The 23,939-nt window shown below is 38.2% G+C and overlaps 1 protein-coding gene across 4 annotated transcripts in view; it reads left to right on the top strand.

Moving 5' to 3' along the window:
* The window catches only part of DLG5 (discs large MAGUK scaffold protein 5), a gene marked incomplete at its 5' end in the record, with an annotated part of 97,121 nt that overhangs the window by 18,661 nt on the left and 54,521 nt on the right, over window positions 1-23,939 (top strand). For all 4 annotated transcript variants that reach the window (XM_082286601.1, XM_082286604.1, XM_082286602.1 and 1 more), the window contains one exon: window positions 19,081-19,149. In XM_082286601.1, the coding sequence (XP_082142727.1) occupies window positions 19,081-19,149 (69 nt within the window). The remainder of the gene's footprint in view (window positions 1-19,080; window positions 19,150-23,939) is intronic.

Raw genomic sequence — 23,939 nt, forward strand, 5'->3', positions numbered from 1 at the left:
TTGGTATTCCTTTGGCTTTCTGCTTGGTTTTGGAAAGGAAATGGTTAAAGGTTGTGAAAAATTTTGAGGAGTGCTTCTTTTTTCCTTTTGTAATTCCTTTATGTTACTCTTCACCTTTTCTGAGGGATTCAATTTTTGATAGCATTGATCTGTGGTTAGATGAACAGTGGATAGATTTATCTCAGCCATTCTTTGCAGTAAGTTGGCTGTAAAATACAGCAAATTGCTGTTTACAAGCAGAAACAAATTGAAATAAATTGCCAAAACTCCTTTAAAGAAGGAAAAACATTTTGACTAGCAAATCAAAGTCAAATGTTCAATCCAGCCATTATTTTATAAGGTTCATGCTAAGAGTTGTGCAGCATGAAGAAGTGAAACATTCTGAGGCCAAAATCATAGTTTTCTTGTGGTTTGATTGTGGTAGTGTCATAACCTACTTCCCTCTTTCAGTGTTCAGCAGCATGGGAAGCTCTTAACTGAAGTCCCAACAACCTGGCTTCCAGTGTTTGTGTGGAGACTGATTAAAAGCAAAACATGGGGGAAGAGAATTCTTTTTTTCCTTCCAAAACAAGTATTTGTGTCTGTGTTCATCCCATCCCCAGCCCAGGGTATATGTTCTACAGCCACATACGTGCTGTGAAGTAATTTCTCCTTGAACCACATTACCTTTTTAGTCGTGTATAGAACCTGTACCAGTTGGATAGCTTCTCAGGTCTTCTGTTGGTTCCTAGGCAGTCAGCTTTTCTAGAGACAAACTGCTAAGTGATTTCTGGTAACAGGTTGCCAATAGCTAAAATGGCATGTCAAAAAAATTTCAAGCATGTCATTGGTCTGCATATGTGTCATATAGAATGTGGTAGAAAGGAAAGGTCCTTCTAAGTGGGATGTTGAAGTCCTGCGTGTGCAAGTGTGATGTGTCAATTTATACCTTCCTCCATTTATAATCATGTATAGAAGATAGTCTTATTAGTAGCAGAGGCTGAAGAATGAAAGCATTGCAAACCTGGCTTTGACATCAGGGCTTTCTGCAAGTGACTTGTATGTAAACAGAGGTCTGGCGAGTCACTATCCTCAGACATGGTGTTTTTATTTCTGTATCATCATTCCCATACCCTCGATTATTTTATTCTTTGTTTTAAAATCTCGTGGAACTTTTCCTGGAAATCTCATGGGAGAGTTTTGGCAGTGCATGTAAGGAAGTCTTGAGCTTGCACCTGCAGAATCAGGTGGAAGTTGCTGTGTTTTGAACACACTACAGCCTGTCTTTTGGATGAAGTGAGTGGCATAGCTTTTGCTATGGAAGTTAATTTATTGGCACAATGTTGGTTCTGCACAGTGTGTGTCAAATGGGACATGGCTGAAACCTCAATTCTGAAGCTTGCCAGGCTCTTCTAGAAGACCTGGTGTATTGAAGGCAGAAGTGGGGCTGCAGTGCAGAGCTGTTATTTTTTTATGAAGCTGTTATTCATAATCAAACTTACTTTAAAAAAATACTTTTAATGAGGAAAGTGAGATCTGTAGTTGATGTTGAAAACATTTTCCAGAGTTTTTTGTACCTATATATACACACACACAGGTTCCTAGACACATCTGTAATGTACACCACTGTGAGACATTCAGATGAAGGAGATCATGCTTTTACTGGATGTATGAAGCTGAAATAATACCAGTTTTCAGTTCTTTAACTGGTGCAATAATCAGTGTAGTATTTCAGTAGTGAGAACAGATTTCAAAATGAGCAAATTGCAATAAATTAACCGGGTTCAAAGTTTTGGAAACATGAATAGCATCCGGCATATTAGCTTCTTATTCCACACCAAAAAAAAGTCACCAAGGATGAAAATAAACATTAGATGGTACACAGCAGTTGTCTTCTGCTGGTGCTGTGCTGAGGCTCACTTTTTGAGGAGGCTATGCCTCCTGCAAGTTATAAAGAGCTCTTCTGTCTGTTTTGATGAAAAATAAACAGAATGGGGATCTCTGTCACCTTGGTGTGAAGACTAAGATTTGAACAGTCAGCAGCTTTTTCAGTCTGCAGGAAAACACAGGGACAGGGATAATATGCCTTTACTGTTTGCTTCACTGACATAGAAATTTATGTGAGACATACAACTTATGTGGGAAGTAAATACTGCTTTTGCTATGTTTCACATTACAGCATTTGTTGTCTGAGTAGACACAGGAATATCGAGACAAATGAAATTGGCTCCAGTTGTAGATCAGCTTTCTTCAGGTTCTCAATTTCGTCCCTTTGTCCAGCAATTTAAAAGCACTCTTAAATCTCCTTAGAAAATTTTTACAACATTCCTCTGTAGTGCTCCTATTCAGACAATAAGCAGAATTTTATAGGCCTGCCTTTCTAACAACCACAATACTGCCGTACTGGAGCTTCTGTCTTGGTAAGAAGAGTGGGTTTTATCATTCCAGTTTTCTTTGTGTGTAGAAGCCGTGCTGACAGATTTTCTGCCATTCTTGTAAACGCAGAGGCAACAGGACTTTTTAAAACAAAAGTTGTGGTTTGTTCTTTAGGGCTTCTGGGTCATGAATCTTACTCCTCTTAAAACACACTTTTAGAGCTTTAATGTTGCTTGACTAGACCCATGGAGAGCATGTCCATGCTACATTGAAACTCCATCCAGGATATTTTTTTGCTTTGAGTTTGCTGAAAGTTTTGTAGTAGAAAAAAGTTGATGTGCTAACAATTTTTTGATTTCAAATTGGTGTTTTACTGTCTAGGTTTTAACATAATTTAGCTTAATACCAAACTACATGGAAAAGGTCTGAACCATTTAAAGATTTATCATGCCTTCATGACTCTGATTTGGTTTCTGGATTTTTCTTATGCTATACCTGCTTCTTGTTATGGGTGTGTGAAGTTGGGAGCTGTGTTTCAGGCTGAGCTGTCACAGTGAGATCAGTGGTCACAGTGGCAGGAGAGCTCTTGTGCCCTGACACCGTTCAGAAAGCAGTCAAGAAAACTTCCCTACTTATCCCTTCTGCCCTTGTTCTTTGCATTATTTTCACTTCATGCTATCTGTGCTTTGACCTTCTAGTCACAGGGATGCAGGAGGTTCCTTCAAGTGCCCTGGAAGTTCAGCATAGGGAGCAAAACACTAAAGAATGTGTTAATGTTGCTGTTACTCCTCAACAGGTGAACATTTCCTTTCACACCACAGCGTTTTCTCCAGACCTATTCCTGCTGTTAATTAGCATGTAGTATTGCAAATAGCCTATTCCCCATTCTTTTTTATCCTCTTTGTATATGCCTGTGTCACTCTCTAAAATGCAGGTTTTTATGGATAGCCACTGGAAAACAGACTGAGCTAGTATGAGTGATTCTGTTTCTCAGAAAGCTTTCTGCTTCCCATTAATTTAGCGAAAAAGACCCAGTAATTTAACAGTTGTTGAGGTTGATTTCTATTCTTTTCGTGTTGAATATCGCTGGCTTAAACTTCTGGCTGTCAAAACCCATCTGTTATCTTTCTTCTTTATTGTCGTTGTTTGTGGGAAGAACAATATATGTATAGTCTATGGACATGTGTGTTTTAACAAATTTTAATCTGAAATTTTAAAACCAATAATAATGCTTTCAGTCATCACTAGATCCATATTCATGCTCTTATAAATGTAGGCTACAGCACCTGGCGTAAGATAATGTTGATCTTGACCTCAAGTATAGAGGTTGGAATTTTTTTTAACACTTCATAGTTTTGAGAAGGTAAACATAATCTTGCTTCTGTGTATCAACAGTGACAATTATTTTTAAAATTTATTTTTAAAGAAATTAATCAAGCCACCTTATTGTTCTGTGCCAAGACTTGCAACAGAAAACCGTTGTCATTTGTTCCAAGTGACATCTGTTTGTTTAACTCATAACACAGAAATGCCACCTTGGTAAATTGAATTAAATATGCAATCAAACTTTGTGCTGCCTCTTGTTGCCAGTTAAGACTTAAATTTTTCCACTTAATGAACATGCATCCTTCAGATAACAGTATTCTATTTAAAAAAAAAAAAAACAAAAAAAACAAACCAAAGCCAAAAGTGTGCAAGTGTTTACCTTACCTCATTTCTTGAAAAGTAAAAGATATATAGGCATGATTTCTAGTTTTGAAAATCGGGTACTAGATTTCTGGGAAGGAAACAGGAATACTGATGAGATGATGGGTATTTTTAAAGATTATTGTATGTGTATTTGGAGCCAAGGCCATGGCAGGGTGTTTCTGGTCCTATAAAAGTTGGTCTGTTTGCTTTCAGAATACAGCTTTTCTTTCTCTTCTCCAAAAATACTAATCATAAGAACTCCCCCACACACACAGAGTAATGAAAATTCTTGCCTTTTTCTTGCTAAGACAAACAAAAATTTAAAAGTAGGAAAATTATGGAGGTTGGTTTCAGTAAGAAGATAAACAGTGTCTCAGAAAGCTGTGAAAGATGATGATGAAGAGCTAGTAGCAGATCTGTTTCTGCAGTGAGATGTAAGGAGGAGACAGGATACATCTTCAGAGGGATGAGAATAGTACAGGGGCCAGCAGGTTCCTTAGGGCTCTGATTTCTACTAGTAGGGGGAGCATGGAGTGTGGTTGTTGCTTTCCATTGTCTCAGTGAACCAAGAATAACTTTGCTGGTGCCAGTGTGGATTTCCTTATCCTGTTTCTACTAGTTCTAGTAGTTGGTTTTTTCCCCATTCAAGAGAAAGGGAATGTTTTGGAAGATCCACTTTTGAAAACGCAAAGCAAATTCCAGTGCCTCACTAGATGTGCCAGTAAAACATAATGGCCTGGTTGTTTTGTGTATAGTCTTCCAGTTTGAATGTTTATCTTTGCAATTTCTTTGAATCATTTTGAGTCTTATGTTCCCTTTAGCTGTCCATTATCACTGCTACTTATGTGCTGGTTATGCTGGATATTGTTTTTATTTTCGTCCGCTCTTAATTCGTGTAGGTGATAAATGTGCAGTTGTGTTTCTGTGTGTGACAAAGCATCCCAGTTGCCAATCTACCAACACTCTGTTTGTGATGAATTCTGGCCAGAGTGCACTACTTGCCGTGCAGGCATGAATCAGTGAGTGATCATTTAACCTGTGCAAATGCTTGTCCTTTTTGCTCGAGCTGAGGAACCAGGGAGGTGACATTTTAAGAACACTTTGTGACTAGAATCATCCTGCCTTGAAAACCAGATGATAATGCTGATCTACTGTGCCCAAATACCAAGTGAGTAATAGTAGTGGTTAGTATTTGCACTTCTAGGAATAATTACAGGAGTTCAGCCTAAAAGCAGCATGAGGGAGGTAAATTCTATAACCAGGTAGGGCTTGTTCTGACTTGTTTAAAACAACATATTTCCCTAATACAGGTTTTTAGTAAAGGGGTGTTTCTCATCTCTTCAAAGGGTCATGGTAGCTCAGATGCTTGGTTTAATTTTTCAAAACTTTCCTGATGGCTTCTCTTTACGTGTCATAATTGCTATCTGATGGCATCACCAAAAAGCACTCAAAGTTGTGCTTTTTGATGGGGAAACTTCTTGATGTAGAATGAACGGGTTCCAGATGTTCTTGTATGCAAACTGAGCTTGGTTTTGAATTGTAAAGCTTTTCTTGTATGCCTGGGAGGGTGCTTCTGCTCAGTTTCTCTTGGATAGTTGCAAATACTGATCAGCTCCTGCGTTTTATGTATGTGGAGCTGGTGGCAAGTCACCAGCTTTAGTTTTTTTTCCTATTAGCCTGCCTGAAGGTAACAACTTTGTTGTATTGCTTATTGTATCATAGGACTCTGATGCTTGGACTTGTTAATAGTGCAGGGGACTGAGACAGGAACTCTGGGTAGGCGAAGAGGGTTTGTGTGGGGTTTTGTTTGTTTGTTTTCGCAAGTGTTAATGTGCATTTGTCCATTGAGACCCTTCCCGCTGATAATCTGTCTAGAGAATGGAGAAGAGCATGCTTTATGAAGCTGAAAGATAAATAAATATGACCAACCTCAAACTCTCACCTGTCAGGATACATAACTGGATACATACAGAGAGCATGCCAAAAAATAAGAGTGCTCATGGGATTAAATCTTTCTGGTTCATCCCATTGTCATACTGAAGATAGTAGCAGGTAGGTAATCTGACTTTGCTCTTGATCAAAAAAGTCTGGACCTCTGTGAAAGTCTGTGAAGTCATAAATGTTTCCTCTGTCTGGAAACAAGTTGTTGAGTGTTTGGGGGAGTTTTTTTGGGTTTTTTTTTGGTTTTTTTTTACTTTAAGGATCTTTGCAGTAGCTTGGATTTCTTTTCCCTCATTTATTTCAATTATCTTAATTCTGTGCATTTAATTTTTTTCTAAAGTACTGATTTATTAAGTGTTTCTGGAAGGATCTCTGCATTTTAAGTAAAACAGAATCAGCACAAGCATCTCTAATTAAAAAGCAAATTTAGCCCTTTAAGTGCAAAGTTGCAAGATTTGTTTTCCCATCAGGAAAAAGGGTAGCACAGGAAGGGAAAGCAACGATTTAAAGAGCTACATGCTATCAACCCTCTTTACAGTTGAGGAATTTAAATTTTCTTTGAAGTTTTCCTGTGATGTTATTTGTGAAAGAAAAGAGACGGTTATATGCTTTTGTACAAATTAAAACCCTTTTGGGATATGTTGCATTGTGGATTTTGAAATGTGAACTACTTTCTAATGGATCCAAACTAATATTCACGGTAGTTTTTAACATATCTTCTAATGTACTCAAAATGTCGATTTTTGGAAGATATTATCCAAGCAGAGAGAAGATGTAGTATTTCCCATGAGGGATTTGTGGTTTATAGCACTATTAGAAAAGATGGAACTGTTGATCTGAACTCCAGTCATCTGTTTGCTTTTACATACTTCTGTTTACACAATTACGTTTCCTTTTTATTTTTTCTACACTGTATTCTTAACATTAAAATCGTGCAACGTAACAATAAGTGGACGTGGAAAAACTGTGATTGAACCTAGTTTTTTGTAACTTAAATATCTGGAATATTCTTGACTTATCTAATGGCAATGGAGAATAAGAATACCTGTAACAACACCAGATGATGCAGTACTATGTGAGAATAAAGAAAAAAGTGGTGAAACTGTCCCGTAGAGAAGAGTTGCAGTATCAAAGATGGCTGTAATTCATGTCAGGGGAGATTTTAGTCCTGTGGTAAACAGTGATCCTTCTCAACCCGTGTCTTCATTATCATTTCCTAAACAGTTTTTCATGTTACGGAGTAGTAGAATTCGGTCTTCGTTGTAATGTCTTTCAAATATTTGGTGGTAATAGGTGCTGTAGCATTGTAATTCATCTCACTTCAGGTTTTTGGTGGGTTTTGTTTAGGGGGAAACCTTTTCTTAGTTTATATCAGTTGCATGGTTTTGATTGTTTAGTCATAACTGTATGTCAGTGTTTCATGCTGAAAACCATGTGTATGTGAGGAAAACAATGGATGCAATGAATGTTTACCTTTTTTTTTTTAAACCCATTCTCCTCGTGTTTTTTGTGTCCTCTGCACACCCTTGACCTCGCTATTCTCATAGCTATTGTTGAAATGGAAATCGAAATGGAACACTTGATCCTGATGGTTTTATTGATACCATCTCCTTCAGGAAAATCCCCAATATCTACAGAACATGATCAAGGAAAAAGATGTAAAGAAGGCCAGTATTCTGAAGGCTTAAGGAAGAGAGGAGGAGTCAAAGCCTGCCATGAAGCCTGCACAGCAAAGCCTGTTCAAGGCTACCTTTGGAGGCACAATATTTACTGCCTCTTCTGTTGTTGATTTGGAATCATTGAAATGTGGATGTTTATATGGTTAAATGAAGAGGTTGCAAAGTCTTGCAGTCTGCTATGCCTGACCACCTGGCATGTTTATTTAGGGCACCTTTGTGCTGCCATCAGTAGGTGAATATGAATGTTAAAACTGTCCCCACTGAATCTTCGTGACTCACAAGTGGTGCTGGTGGGGAGGCAGCATCTTCATTTGCTCCTCTGCTCCAAAATATAGATGAGAGATGGTGTCAGAGACTGAAATATTATATTTTATGACTTAAGCATTTTCTTAAAGGACTTTTAAAACTGTACTACAAAAGCTGAAGAGAAGACTACCACACCCTGAATGGGGCCCTGACTGAGGCCTTACACCGCTCGCTGATGAAGATAAGATAAAGTAACAACTCAGAGTTGGGGACATTCACTGGGCACAGGCTTAACACCTCCAGGGTGGAGGCCACAGCCCCAGGGCTATCAGCTGCCAGGCTCAAACAGACCCTCGAACAGACCCTTGCACCAAGGGGTGGAGGGAGGAGAGGTTTGGGTATCTGGGAAAAGCCCCTGGTCAGAGGGGCAGTGACTGCCCATCCTCCACTGTGCAGAGGAGCCCAGCTGAGGAGTCCTCACTGCAGGGGCAGAAGCTTATCCACAGCAGAAGGGGGTGACATGGCCCATCACAGGGGCCCCCCCAAAGGGGTCCCCAGACCCTGCACCAGAGCCCCTGAGATGGTGCAACAGACCCTCAGTGCTGCAAGGGACAGTGTCAAGCCAGCCCCTGCAAGAGAGGCACGTGGGCATTCCCACCTGGCCCGAAGTGTACATTAATCCACGGGATTCTGCACTCTTTGGTGTGTGGTGTGGCAGCATGTAGTGGCCTGGCCACGGCGGCGACAGGGGACCCTCACCACCAGCAGAACAGATGGAGGGGAGCAACGAGACATCGTTGGGACCCTCAGATGGGTGATCTGCTTCCACCTAACCCCTGTCACCTCTCCCTGTTCCGCCACCCCCCACGCACACTTATTTTTCTTTCTTTCTTTTCTCTTCCCTTCTCTTTGCCTCTTATACTATTAAATAAAATACATCAATTTTTTGGCAACAACATCTAACCTCGTTTGGTTTTAATCTCATTTCTGGGGATATTTTGAACCTTCTAAGTTCTTTTTGGTTTATGCTCAGAGACTTAGTTTGCTTTGCTTTTCTGGGTTTAAACCAGATTGTAACAGATGGTTAAGGAGAAACCAGACCTCTCTGACAGGCAGGTTACTTCCCAGTCAGAACAAGTCTTGACTTACTGTCTTAGTCACCTCTCTTGGGTGGGAGGCCACTCTTTCTCTGCTCAACAGCTCTTAGTTCTGCTGTCCAAGATGCCATGTTCTGCTTCTTCTGTGGTGTAGTCCTGTTTTCTTTCTTTCTTCTTCTCTCCTGTCACTGCCTTAGTGGACTGGGGCATTATATTTGTGTTTGGAGTAGCATGCTGGACATCAAGTGCATTTGCTGAATTTTTGGCCTGTGTCTCTTCCACAGACTCCGAGGAAGTCAGCTGCATTCCATTAAGCTCAGTGTGTGCTGTCATGTAATGCTAATGCTACTGCTTCCTGTCAGAGTGTGATTTCAGGCTTTTGTCAGTACACTGTCAGTGCAGTAAGCTTTAGAGCTTTTCCCAGAATTGATAGAGCCATCTGTCAATTTTCCATCAATTGATAGAGCATTTAGCTATCTGTCTTGCAGGCATTGCCCCCCTTCCCCCCCCTCTACCCTTACAGTTGCTCTTAGGGTGAAAACTTGGGTTCTAAAAGTCCTCTGCTTAGTAAAATCTGTCTGCCTGTCGCTAGGACCTCAAGTTCCCATCTGTACCTTGTAAGCTTACTGCAACTGCTTGCTTGGTAACCCAGACCTGTTGGTTTAAAAGGCCCTAAGCAAGTCATTAGCCACTAGGTGACTTGTTAGACTCGCAGCAGTTACAGTTGCTTTCTCCCAAAATAATTGCAAAAAAGCTAAAAGTCCCGTCTAGCATGTTGATACACTTGCTATGTAGGAAGAATCCTCTCTAGATACTCAAATTGATTTAGTCTCCAAACAGGGCCTTGTCATTTAGAAGCCAGAAGAGGAAGCCAGTAGGAATATCTATGTTTAAGCAAAGAAACTCCTTCAGCATTGCAAAGCACCGCGTGGTTGCCTCCCCGCTCTGTTGAGCCGCAGCAGAGGCTGAGAACACTGTCTCCTCCTTGTCCTGCCGTGACCGAGAGAGAAGGAAAAGTCGCAGCACTCATGTCCTGCAGAGAAGAGGCAAAAAGCAGGAATTCGTGCCATAATGGCTTCCAGATGAGTTCCTTTTTTTCCCAGCATTCTTAGCTCCCAGGTAGAGAGAGTATTTGCATGAGCACTCTGGTACTTGGGGGAAGATGGGTTTTTGTTTGATTTAGTTACATGTGTTACTTTTACCTTTAGGAAGCTTAAGCAGTGTTTTTTGTGTATTTCCCTGTGTGTGTCGGGGAGAGGTCTGCTCACACACAACCTGTTGGTGCCTGTGCCAGTGAAGGAGGTTATCAGGTTGTTACTGCCTCGTCACAGCCGAAGGTTATCTCCGATGAGGGATGAAAAGTTCTTGTGGGCGGCGCAGCTGTCACCAGAAGAGGCATGAAGTTCGCACCTGGGGATTTCTGCACCAAACTATTTTTGTAAATAGTTCATAGGTAATGGACTCCTGTAATAATCACTCAGTACAGCTGAGTACTTAAGGACATACTTAATTGTGTTGTTTGAATGAGAGCGTAGGTGCAGTTTCTTTTTTATATCTGTGTGTTTGTCTTCTGGAAAAATACAGTCTATGGATCAAATATATTCTTAACTGATATTGTTACTTTCTCTGCCCCATCTTCTGAGGTCATAGCAGTGCTTGGAGTTGTCTGGTTATGCTATTACCTTGAAACTGATACATTTCTGGAAAGATCCTGTAGAGATGCACACAGAATGATTGCTCCAGTCTGTCTGGGTTTAGAGAGGGGTCTCCGTCACTTTGGCACGGATTCGACATTTCCTTTGTCTGTGGTACTTGGTATGTGCAAGTAGCACTCACACAGTTCTGATGACCTTCCTGTAACTGCGGATGTCCTGAAAAGGACTTGGGCCTGAAGTCTATAGGTAGCAGGGACTTACGTCTCTTACTGAGCAGAGTCTTGCACTCTCTGCCTACAGAATAAATATATGTGTATTTAATATGGAATTACTGCTGGCAGTAGGATTTCCTGATCTACAGCACTAGGAGGGAAAAACCTGTATTTTTTGTTCTTCTTTACTTTTGCTATCTTGAATGAAGTAGAATGCTGGGGAAGGAAATTAACTGGCCAGGAAGATTTAAATTAAATTTTCTAGCTTAGCTTTATCTTTTCTCTTAGCATTTTAAGTAACAATTGCTGTAAACAGAAACAGAAAAAGCTTGGATGCTTTTCTGTATGAAAGTGTGTATAGTTTTTTCCATTGTAACAACACAACAAAGTTGAGTTTAAATCCCTTCTGTAACATAGCTTAATGAAGCCATCTTGGGACATTTCTTTCCCAATGTTTTTTTCTGAGTGAGGGTTGAATATCGAAGCCTGCTATGAAGAGCAATATAAGGAGAGTTCATTTTTTTAGGGCTTAGTTGGGGAGTATGTCTCTCCTTTCAAGGTTGCAAGGAAGTTTCTTGAGCATTATGCTCGGTTTCATACCAAGTAACATGAACCGCTTTTTCAAGAGATTCATGATTTGGAAAAGTCATATCTCCCAACATGACTAATTTCAAAGGAGGCACGTTCAATAGTGACTCCTACATAGACCTTGTGTTGATACTTCTCTTGCAGTCCTGAGAGCAGTAGATGTGAGCTGATTTGCAAGTTGTAGCAAAATGGGCATTCTAGGTTAGAACCAACAGGCTCATATGAGGAGGTATTGTGTAAGTAACTTCTTCAATCAATTGCTGATTTGGCGCTTCAATAGTAATGGACTGCTTTCTGAGAAAAGTGTTCCAACTACTTTGTTCTGTTTCTTGTTAGAAAAAGAAGTTTGGCCCATGTCAATTTCCTAGGCTTGTAGAAAAGAGGATATTCAGAGAAGATAGCTTTATAAGATTAAATTGTACTCAGGTGAGTTTAGAAAAAGTAGATAGTATTAGGAGAGAATAAAAAAGCCTTTGGACTTTGATACATTACTCCTCTGCTTGGAATCACAAAGGACTGGCCCTTCTCTTTCCATGATCCGTAAAAAGCACAAGGCTTTGGTGTGATTGTGGTTATGTTTGCATTTAGGTGCCTTCCTCCTTGTGTGTCTAATTCTCACGCTGCACAGGAGTGAGCTAGAATTATGTTGAATCCCTTTGTCCTTCTTTCAGAGTCTCTGCAGAGCAGAAAAGCTTTGTGACTTTAACTGTACCATTATCATTGAAGTAGATCAGTTCTTAAATTTAGACTCCTGTGCCGGTTTGAAGTCACCCCAGCACAACAACATTCATGGATAGGTGTAGGTACCTGTTTGTTCTTGATGACTTGTCCTAAAAAATCCAGTTTGAACCACAATGCTTATTTATCATGGACAAATCTGAATTGTTAGCAAAATGCTCAGGTTAGGCATGTGATGGACGCTCTTGTCACCTGCAGTTCCAGGTGTGCCCCCAGCTGCTTTTGCAGAGGAAATACCCAGTTGCAAGATACAGTAAATTAATGAAAGGACTGGATGGGATAAGAGGCTGATCTTGAGGATTTAATGCTTGCTTCCCTTGTTATCTGGTAGGTTTTGAGTCTTTTGAATGACTGTCCCAGTCAGTTTTTCATTTTGGTTTTTTTTTTTTTTTTTTTAATGGCATAACCTATTTACAAACATAATTATTCATAACATAATTGATTCATTTCCAAAAATTAAAGTTTAAATATAGCACTTACTCGTAGAGTTAATAATGCTACTTCTTAAATTTTATTTTGCCATTCATATTACCTGACTGTACAATTATTTGATGAAATACATATAATTTAATGAATAATCTAGATTAAGGAGATAACTTAAAGAGAAATAGGGTTTGAGACTGTTGGAAGCTTGTGCAAAAAGGGAACTATTATTATGTTTTATAATTTTTTTCTTTATTTTTTGGCTTTGTCAAGGAAGCAACTATAATATTCCTGATAGCTAGAAGGAAGAAAAAAAGGGGTATTTTGGCTTTTTACCAGTGAAGTGAAATGGGTTCCCTGCAATGCATTAATGGGAATTGTTAAAGCATCTGTGTTAAAAATAATTCATAAAAATATCTATAGTTGTTTGATAAGCTAGTCAGCTGTAATGCCACATGATGTTTTAGAAGAGAAGACAGCACTGCTGCGTTGATAATAACCTGTGTAACCTATGTAATCCACATGAGCTGAAATGTGGGACAATTTGTTTCACCTACCTGCACTGCATTTTTACCAAGATTTTATTTTAAATGCAAATTTTTCCCATCTGTACTAAATGCTGGGTTTGAAGAATCCATAATTAGTTATTCTTTTCTCTGCCTTTGTTCGTGTGAGCCTATAAAAATAAGTTTTTCTCTTGCTCAGATGTTGCTAAGAAAATAGGAATTTTCTGGGTATTTGTCTGATGTTGTTTTTAACAGCTGAAGATCAGATGCTGTACTGACTGACAACTAGGAACTGAATTCAGATCTTCTTTACTGATGTCTCTGGCCTCTGGCAGGTTACTTAATTTTTTTGAATCTAAATCTTAACAGAAATTGTCATATTAGATCATAATTAGAACTTAAATCTGACTTTAGGTTCATTCTTACTAAATGTTTCAGAGGAAGGTGCCCCAGTCCTTTTTCATGTGTGTTCTGTCCTTAACGAGAGTGTGTTTTTAATCACTTAGAATTCAAGATTGACTTAAGCAATAAAGCATCTATATTTTCCCAAACTGCACTTTTAATGTTAATATCCAAATATTTCATTCATAGTTTGTTATGAAAAGCTTTTTCTATTGAAAAGGAAAATAAACTCTTTGACCCTCACCATTTCTGTGAAACTGTTATAGACTGAGCTATTTGGGAAATAAAAAAAATGTGATTTTTTTGTCTGCTTGATTATTTAAAACGCCATTTCATGTTCATTTAGTTTTCATGGTGTCCCAAAAAGAGATATACAGAATCTTTATAATATCTTTATAATAATCTTTATAATAGCAAGTTACAAAACCGTGTTTAAAAGAAGACAGGGAAGAAAGAGCAAACTTTTGGCAAGATGTTTGACCTTTACTGCTAAGTTTGTACCTTTGTTCTTGGAGTTGCTCATATCCTTAAAGGTAAACGACTGTGAAACATCTGGAATAAGTTTGACATGGATGGAAGCAAATACTCAGTTGAAGGTTTTGTATGAGATCAGAATTTAGTGTCTGAATGTCAAACAGCTTGCAAGCAATGACCATGTCTTGTGGTTTGTGACAAACCTGGCTGTACAGGCTGCCCAGGAAAGAATAGCTTTAGAGACAGAGCATGGCAGATCCATGTGGCCTTGAGGTCCTTGGGCAGCTTTGTTGTAAAGGCAAAGGGAACATTGAATTCAGGGCCATTTCCAGTTGTAATCAAACAAATGCTCCCCCCTAGCAAGCAGGAGCCCTGCCAAAGTCAGTTTGGTTTGGTGCATGGAGATGTGGATAAAGCAATGTTTGTCGTGCTGCCCTCTCATCCAGTGCTTTGGATTTCCATCAGAAAAATCATTTGCTGACAGTCAGTTGAATCAGCTGGCAGTCACTGTGCTGCTAAGGGAGGTGGGAGGAAGAGCAGAGTTTAATTAACAATGGAAATTTGCAGCTGGGGGGTTTTTTAACATGATCCTTAAACACAGACAAGTGGCAAAAGAAATTTGCACAGGTAAAGGCTTCTTTCAGTCTGGGTTCTACAGTAAGCTAAGTGTTCCTAGTTAGAAAACATACTTAATTTAGGAGTCTGCCATACTGCAGATCTAAATGCAGTCCTTAAAGATGGGTGACCTACCAAGAGCTGTGCAGCCAAGATCAGAGCACTCTCCATCTTGTGGGATAAAACACCTCATGCTCCTTGAATAAACCCCTTGTTCTTCACACGCTGAAGCAGGTTCAGTATACCTGTCTCTTTGTGCCTGTGCTGAGGCTGTTTATCTGAGGAACTACTCCTATACAGTTCAGATCATATAATGACGTTTGGAAGATAAAATAGCCTTCTTTGAGTCAGATTATAGATGGGGGAGGGGGAGGGAGGAGTTAGAGGATTAAAAGCATATGTACAGTGAATTTTGTAAAGGTGAATACCTGTATCTTGTTTTGCCACTCCAGTCCCCTTGGATACACTGTGCTTTAGAGTTATGAGCAGAGCCTGCATGTATTTGTATGGAGGAGGATGTGAAGTTTCTGTGTAGTACTGACAATTGACAGCTTATCTCTCTTAATGTGAACACTGTATTTTTACTCACAAGTTGTTCAATAATGTCCTAGAAGATATCATACTTGATCCTTTGTACTGCTTTCTTACAGAAGTGCAAGCTTGTTTTGGAGGCTTTATTTGGAGATTAGCTGACTTGGCTTTTTTTAGTTTCTCCTTGAAGAACAGGTGATGTCCAGTGTTACATGGTGTTTCACAATTCAAAAGTTAGAAAGACAGAAGGGAGAAATGTTCTGTTTTAATTTTGTGTGACTAGTTTAATTCCATTAATCTTGATTTGGTATTGCTGATGAGGATATTGGTGATTTAGACAGTTGCTGTCTTCTTAGGATGTGTAACTCTTCTCTGTATTTTTTCTTTCTGATTTTTTTTCCTCTTTCTTCCATCATTGTCTTTCTTAGCAAGGAAAAATGCGTGTCACTCTTTCTGTGTGGCTGTGGCTGTTGCTGTTGTGTGAAAGATGAAGGCAAACTGGAACACAGTTCTCTGTTGTCCCTGGAGGTGGCTTCCACACTTAAGCGACAAGTTCTTTTCCTGAATTTGCGAGTTCTTAAGTGGCCTTCCTGTAATGTGATTAATAAAGACAGTAATAACTTAAAGAAATCTTACTTGATCTAGTTGTTGAAAATAGAAGGAAATGAGATTCTTAAGGTTCTCAAGCATATACTGTAGCAGTTTCTAAATCCTTGTGCTCTGTCAAAGCTGTTTAATACAGCCAGGAACTGATCCAAAGCTTATGTCTGGATGAGTAAAAAAGAAAGCAAGTCTGCCATGTAAAGACAGGATGGTTATATATTTTCCCTCTCTGTATGAATGTGTATCTGTAAAAGACATGCTTGTTTTTTTGTTTACTTGTGATTTTGGGATTTTTTATGGTTAATTTGGGTTTTTTGTTGATGTAGTTGTTGGTTTGGGGTTTTTTTATTATTATTTTTAAGTATGTATAGGTTCTACTGTGTTTCTCAGAATCCTGTCATTGCAAGTTGTAATTCTGAACTTTAGGAATATGTCAGCAATTGTTATAAATTGGTGAATTAAAATAAAATGTAGCAAGTTTTACCACTGGGAGATTTCAGTATGTAAGGTGAATACTAGCAGAAAAATATTAAAGTCAACTATTTGTAAAAGCGTGATGAAGGGCATGCGAACTCCTAGATGTGAAGCACTTTGAACATTTATCTAAGAAAGTATTTATGGCTTCTTGTTTTGTTTAGTGTTCTGATCTGATTATTTTGTGCAATTTGACAAGATGGACAGTTAGAAAATGTTAAGAGTAGGAAATCAAGTGGAAAATTCTTTTGGGGGAGGGTGATTTTGCAACAAATTTATTGGAATACCATGGCTATGTAGCTCAGAAATAAACAGGGTGTTCTAGTGCCTTTGGCTGTAGAAACTACCCTGTGCCTTTTTCTTCTTTTTATTTTTTTAACTGTATATGGATTGCCATTGGGATGATTTTGAGTTTTCTCATTTATGTGAAGAGGCATCCTATAGAGTGGGCAAACATTTCTTGGAGCATTTGCAGGTACCAATGATGTATTGCTAGTTTGGTCAAGCAGAATATGCCAAGCACAATGCCACTTTAGCCTGGATTTAATTCAAGGCTGTGTGTCAGCACAATACCTAAAGATGAATTCTAATATTGTGACAGCTGTGTAGAGACCTCTGGTTGTTGTTTCTGATGTGTACTAATACTGCTTCTGATGACAAAGCTGGCACTTGTTACAGATAATGAACTTGTACCCTGTGTAGTTTAAAAACAAACCAAAACCAGACAAGTGTTACTACGTTGTTGTTGTTCTAAGTGAGGAATTATGAAAGGGTCAAATGATTCTTCCCCTCTTCACAATTGTAGGTTTTCTTGATAACATGCCATGCATACCAGATCTTGCATTCACAAATATGAGCTAATGTTTTAGGAACATTGCTTTGGAGAGTCATATTTCTCCATTGATTAAGTCAGTTTCACAAAACCTTTCTGCCCGTTCCAGAGAGAAGAATTTAACTCATTTTAAGATCTGTCTCTGGCTTGTAATTCAGGACAAGAAGACAGAGAGGATCAGTGTGTCTTGAAGATAAATAAAATTAAGATCAGTTATGGTTATGAGATTTTGAGTCTTTTCTTTCTTCAGTCTTAAAAGCAAAAGCAGCTAACAATCACTACAAGTTTCTTCAGGTGTGGAAATCCTATGTAATCTTTTAGAGGAACTGGGCAATTTTGCCTTAAATTGCTGAGCATAATTAAGTGTCACTTTGTGGCACAAGATTTTGTTGTGCATGAGTCCCACGCAGTTTTGATACAATCTCAGTACACACTGTCTGTCATAAAGATGTCTTACTCTGTTTAATATATTGATTTGTTTTTTTCAACTTAGGCTGATTAGAATCATAAGGAAAGTCCAGACTGTGAGAAATACTGCAAGTCATATGAGTTTAGAATATGCAAGGAGGTTGACTATAACTAATGCAGAAATTATTTTGCTTTCAACAAGCTTTAATTAAATAGGAATACAGATTAAATTATTATTTGAAAATATTTGAAATGGAAACAAAAATGTGCAGCAGATTTTTTTCTGAAGCCAGGCAGTGTGTCAGTGACATGCTCGTTGTATGTTTTGTTTGAAAATCTGAACAAAATAAACAACTTACATCCCCAACAAATAGAATTATTTGTAACCAGTATATTTAAAATCATTTTTCGTAGAGATTTGTCAGATTAAACAGTCTGCTTCAATATGCAATTATTTTTGTTTCTTTTCAAGTCTGTCTTTTTCTTTTTTTTGATTGATTTTTCTGTTATTGCCTGTGTTACTAGAATTACTAGAATTACTTTATCCCATCTTGCCTTTCATTCATCTAGCACCATAGTGGTTACAGATGTTATGCTTTTCTCTAGTAAGAAGCAAAGGAGATGAACAAAAACCAATTTCTTTATTTTCTAGCCTATCCTTCCTTCAGTCTATTCCATGCAGTTACTCATGCTGCTTCTCAGCTTTTATTTATTGATTTCAAAGAAACTGGAAGAAGGAAATATTGAAATATAAGAAGGAGGGACTATAGGAAATTGAGCTCCTGAAAGTATTGAAACTGTCTTAGAGCTTGGCTGTTGTGAGTGCAGGTCTTGCATCCTGGTGAGTGCTGAAAATAGACCTGATTTCTAATGGCTTTTGTACATAGTCATTCCCTGTCTTTACTATGGTGTGTTTATCCTGACTCTGAGGGATGGTGGAGCTGTTTAGTTAATGTTTTGAAATAGGACCTGTTCTTCTAGTTCTTCTGGTAAATAAAATCTGGCATACTTCTAAAATAGCTAAAATGAAAGGCTTCACTCTCTATTGATCTATTAATAGATGAGAAAACTTGTTGCTTTGTAGATGCTTGCTTTTAAGACCAGATACTGAAGTTGCAAATGGATGTAAGCTAATTTTATTTACAAATTAAATGAAATTTTTAAGTCTGAATGAAGTTTGAGGATAAGAATACAAATCAGTTACACAACGAATTATGAGTTGGTACATGTAAAGACATAAGAAACTGAGATTGTCACTATTGTCACAAGTATCACTCTTCCTCTTCCTATTATAGACATGAAACTCTGTATTTTCAGTCTGTCTGAAAAAACCAATGTATGTAATATTTTGCTGAACTCATTTTTACCATGTCATCCAAAATGATTTTCTACCCAGTGCACTGTGCAATGCTCATTTGCAAATTATACTTTGCCTGTTAGATTTTTATGTTTCAGTGATGTGTGTTCTCTCTAATTTAGTAATTGGAATAATTTTAGTAATTTTAGTAAATTTATTTGGCATCTCCAGTATCAAGGAAATGAATCATAACTTTGTTTGGAGAGAGGAAAGGGGGGAGGAAAAATAATACTGTCTTTATTTTCCCAATTCTAGGGTCTACTTACAGTGTGCTGTCCATAATGCCTTCTGACTCTGAAAGCAGCAGTTCTCTGAGCAGCATTGGTGAGTGAAGTATTAATATAAGAACTTGATGAGTGTGTTTTTTGGAAACTGGGAGAACAAGTTTTTATGATTGCCTCTGCGAAGGGTAAAGGGATCCTGGTCATAAAACCAAGGAGGTTGAACTGTAAGATGTAACCATCTATCTTTAAGAGAAACAAGTGTACTTTTGTGCAGTGCAAGCTAAGCCTTTTTCGTGGCTGGCTGCAGTTGTAGCCAGTAAAGTCTGTTACATTTGGGTGTGTGAAATGATGTAACTATGCTTTGAGTTACTTAGTAAAATGATACAAGCATGGCAACGTTGTGTTTACACAAGTCTGTGCGTATGAACGTAAGAAATAAGCAGGTGTATATGTGTATGTATGTATTTATGTAGATGTGAAAATTGTGGTCAGAGTCAAAAGCGTCATGGAAGTTGTAAAGAATGTTAGCCAAGGCCATAGCCTTCTAAACTTTTGACAGTTGCTGCAAGCTTTAGCATTTTTTCCCTGTGTTCAATTAATTGCTTCATTTTCTCTGTTTTGAAAGTCATAGGGAAAGACAAAATACTCAGAAAAAAATCCTGGAGGTATAAGAAATATTATTAGAGGTATTTTGTCTGCAAGATGATCTTGCAGCAGCTCTATTAGCTGCCAGTTTTCCTTGTCTTTACTTATACCAATACCTTCTATTGTGAAATCCATGTAAAAGTCATTTGCCCTGGATAGGGAATGCAGGCTCTTGCATATTTAAAGTTCCAGTATTTTGTCAGGCACCTGCAGACTTCCCTGACAGCACCAGGCAAGTCAGTTGTCTTTTTAAGGATGTGGGTAGACATCTGTTGCAGTCATTGAGTTGAACTTTTAACTCCAGCAAGCAGGAACAAGATTTTAGGCCTGAATGAACTATTTACTGAAAATACTGGAAGCTGTGACATGTTAGTTTGATTTTGATCAAGACCACACTTGTATGCTATCCCCTGAAGGAAGGATAGATTTAATTTGCTACAAATAAACTGGGACTGGAAGTAGAAAGAAAAAAGATCCTAAATTTTTAGGACAACCAGACTCAGAAAGGTGCATTCTAAAGAAGGTAGTTATTCTAAAATGAAATCCAGTAAGTTTGTGGGTTAATTGGAGGAAGTGATGACTGAGGTCGGAGAAATGTAGGTGGTCCAGTCTAGTTCCATGTTCCTCATTTTAAAAAGGAGTGGCACGCTTAAATCTTAATTTTGCTTAACTTTTTTTTATGTTTCTTTCCACAAACTATGTTTTGTTTGTATTTTAAGATCATGAAGTTCATTTTTAATTTGGATCTGTGCACTTGACATAAAAGGCTGTCCTCAGAACTGATTTATATCTTTGGAGTATGCAGTGATCAAAGTTATTTTATAACCTGGAAATTAAGTGCTCTGCCATTAAAACATAAATTGTGATCTACTATTCTCTGTAATTTTGTTTTATTCAAATGGTTCATATGAGCTTGGTATTTAATATTTAATAGATTAATAGCCAGGGGAATTCTTTGTTTGAAGCTGGCATGTTTATTTTATGGCGTGATTATAGACTTGTTATTGAGTATGATTTTTGCTCCAACCGTTTTCTTACCCTAACATCTTGTTCTGCAAGAAACAGTATCTTTTGTGATCCAAAATCAGTAGAAAAATTGCTTAATAACTGACATATTCTAATAGACATCTTTGCAAGTCACTTTAAAGATTATTTTAATACTGACTGATTTACTGAATGACAAACCATCATAGCTAAAACTGCCTGCATGCCAGCTCCCCTAAAGCTTCATATGACTTGTGTGAATGGAATCCCAGTAAATACTGAGGTGCTGTAGCATTTGAGGAACTTCACATGCATCTTCCCCCCCACTCTGTCTCATCTCAATGAAATAATTTTTGCAAGGGTAATTCTGTGTGGTGAAATGGTAAGTTTAACCTATGAAATGAATGCTTCAGTAAAAAAGGGCAAGTAGGTCATGGTTTGGAGACAATGTAAGCTTCTGAATATGTTCATTTCTACATTGATAGTTATATGTGCACACACGTATATAAAGGAGTATTTTCAGTTCCCCACTCACATAAACCTTCCTCACAGGAAAGATAAGGGATCTATTTTATTATACCTGTGTTCAAAATGCTGGTTTACAATTAATACCTTGATTCTGTTTGTTGAGCAGCTCAGAAACAGATTGGCACATTTGATTTTTCAGGGGAAATGCAAAAGGTTTTGGGGCCACTAATTACACCCAGATAAATCTTGAGATCGTTAATCTTAGCATCATCTAATTTGGAGAGACAATACAATCTTTCATATGTAGTCTTTAGACTCCATAGTTCCTAAATGCAACTAGTGACTCCTATGTCCATGTGCTTCATCTTTTCTTCCCAAACCTTAATTACGCTAGCTATTGTTAGAGATGGTTTCTGCTGCCAGCATTTTTAATTAAATGATCTTTTTCTGAAACACTTCCAAGTAAGTCAGGAAGTTCTGAAATGGAGATGCTGCTATACATTTTACAGCTGTCCTGGGTTTGAATTAATTTATGAAGTTAAGGTATATAACAATGGGCTTATTTTCTAGAAAAAGACTCTGATCTAAGAATTAATCTTAAATAGAACTAAGATTGTTGTTAAAAGATAGTTCTGAGAAAACACAGGCTCAGTCTCAGTCCAATGAATAAAGCATGGTGTTAGGGTTTTGAAAGGAAGAGAGAAAGATGAGACAACATCATTTAATCACTGTATAAATCCATGGTGTACGCAAGTCTTGGGTGTATTTGCAGTTCTGATTCTCTCATTGAAAGCCAAGAGTGCAACAAGCATGGAGAGCAGCAGCACAGATGAATGAACACTTACCCAGCAGCTTCTGTATGGGTTACAAATGGTTATTCTGGGATTGTCTCAGTCTTCGATAATGTCAATATAAGAGCAGAGCAAGGAATGATGCAATTTGCATAATGTGACTCAGAGATGAGCTTAGGGCGAGTCTATTCCAAGTACTGTGCTGTCATCCAAGCTTTTTTCTCTTTCCCTGTCTAAATGGGGCTTGCAGGGCATGAGGGATGCAAGAAGAATGAACTTCCATCCTCATGTGCATGTGATAGCATACACAGTTGAGTGGAACCCAGTTTTCCCCCCTGTGTAACGGCAGGTTAGCAGCCTTGGAGAAGAAACTCTGCCCTTTTTTCCATTTGTATCTGTATGTAAATAAAAATGTGACAGAGTGCAGAGTGACAGCAGGTTTTTCTTGTATATTTTCCTCATTATCCAAAATTAATTTAGATGGCAATATTTTCTTTTTTTCTCTTTTGCTTGCTTCCTTTTCATTCTGTTGTCTTAATGAAGTTCATGCCGTGCATGTAAAACAGGTAGTTTTGATGGTATAGAGAGCAAATATTCACAACTTATTTCCAAAAGAGGTACAATATAAACAGCTGTAATGGTGTAATACCACCACTGTCTTTCAGCCCCAGCTTTGTCACCTCAAAGGAACAAATCCTCATTAAATTGTCTCCCTCTGTATTTCTTTTCTTTCTGATCTTGGCCAATGACAAAGATTTTTGTGTGTAAATAAAAGCACCCTTCATCTGCCCACTCCCTGCACCCAGCAAACTCTCTGAACGAACTACAGTCCTGTGTCTCTGATATCAGAATAATTGTTTATGGAGATTTAGTGCCTGTTGTGCCAAGCACAGAACAACAGTGTCACTTAGGAATTGGATAGAAACCAATAACACAGCTATATGTGACAGTCCCTGGCTAGTCTCCCACTTGACCAGTCATGATAATGGAGAGCAATAGAACACAGAATCAAGACCCCTTTTTTAAAAATTATTTTAAAAAATGTGTCTGTTTGTATAGCACACTTAATAATATGACATTTAATGCCATGACAGGACTATGGTTGCTAGAATCAAGCCATTTTTTTACTTATCCTAGTACCATAATGAAGCTTGAGAGTTTTCCTGTAGAGCTTTAAAAATGTTTTTTCCTCCCCTCCTCAATGCACAGATGTTCGGGGTTTGGTTTGGTTTGGTTGTTTTTAGGAAATGTTTTTTAATGGAATGCAGCAGCTTGCATGCAGGCAACAGGCTGTGGCTCTGAGAAGATTCTCCGTAATAGTTTTTATGAGTTTTTAACAGAAAGGCATTGCATACTCTTCCATTCTATTTGAGGTCCACTGAGTTCCTAATTAGATGAATTTTGTAATGGAAAAGACCTTCCATCTTTTCACATGTATAAATTTCTTCTTTCCACAGCCAGACCTCTTTGCACTGTTTTGATTACAGCTGCTAATCTTGTAGCCTCTTCCTTCCACATTGCATATTATCACCTTTCTCTTTTAACAGACTATTATTTTTCCAGCTGTTCAGTGCTTTGCAAATAGTGTCACTTTTTCATCAAAAGTGTTTTTTCTTACTCTTCTCTGTTTGTATCACTGTGCTACATTTTGTTGTGGGAGCTTACATAGAATCACAGAATGGTTTGGGTTGGAAGGGACATTAAAGATCATCTAGTTTGGACCCCCATGCCATGGACATAGCAGTCTGTAATGAACACCACCGCTGGCTCTACAGTTTTATGCCTTTCCTTGCAGCTGTCAGGTGGTCATATATCTGTCTCCACCAAGTTGTCCAACTTTGACTTCAACTGCCAGTATTTCCTTACTTAACACTTTTTTAGCTTATCAGCCTGACAGGCTATTTAGAGATAGTTTTTTGCTAATTGCATTTTAAGTTGGTTAATCTGAGAGCCTTAGTTACTCCAAAGCAAACATTCCCCCTTTCCCATCAGATTCCTTCCC

This window comes from Coloeus monedula (genome assembly GCF_965178545.1).
Source record: "Coloeus monedula genome assembly, chromosome: 8".
Taxonomy (NCBI): Eukaryota; Metazoa; Chordata; class Aves; order Passeriformes; family Corvidae; genus Coloeus; species Coloeus monedula.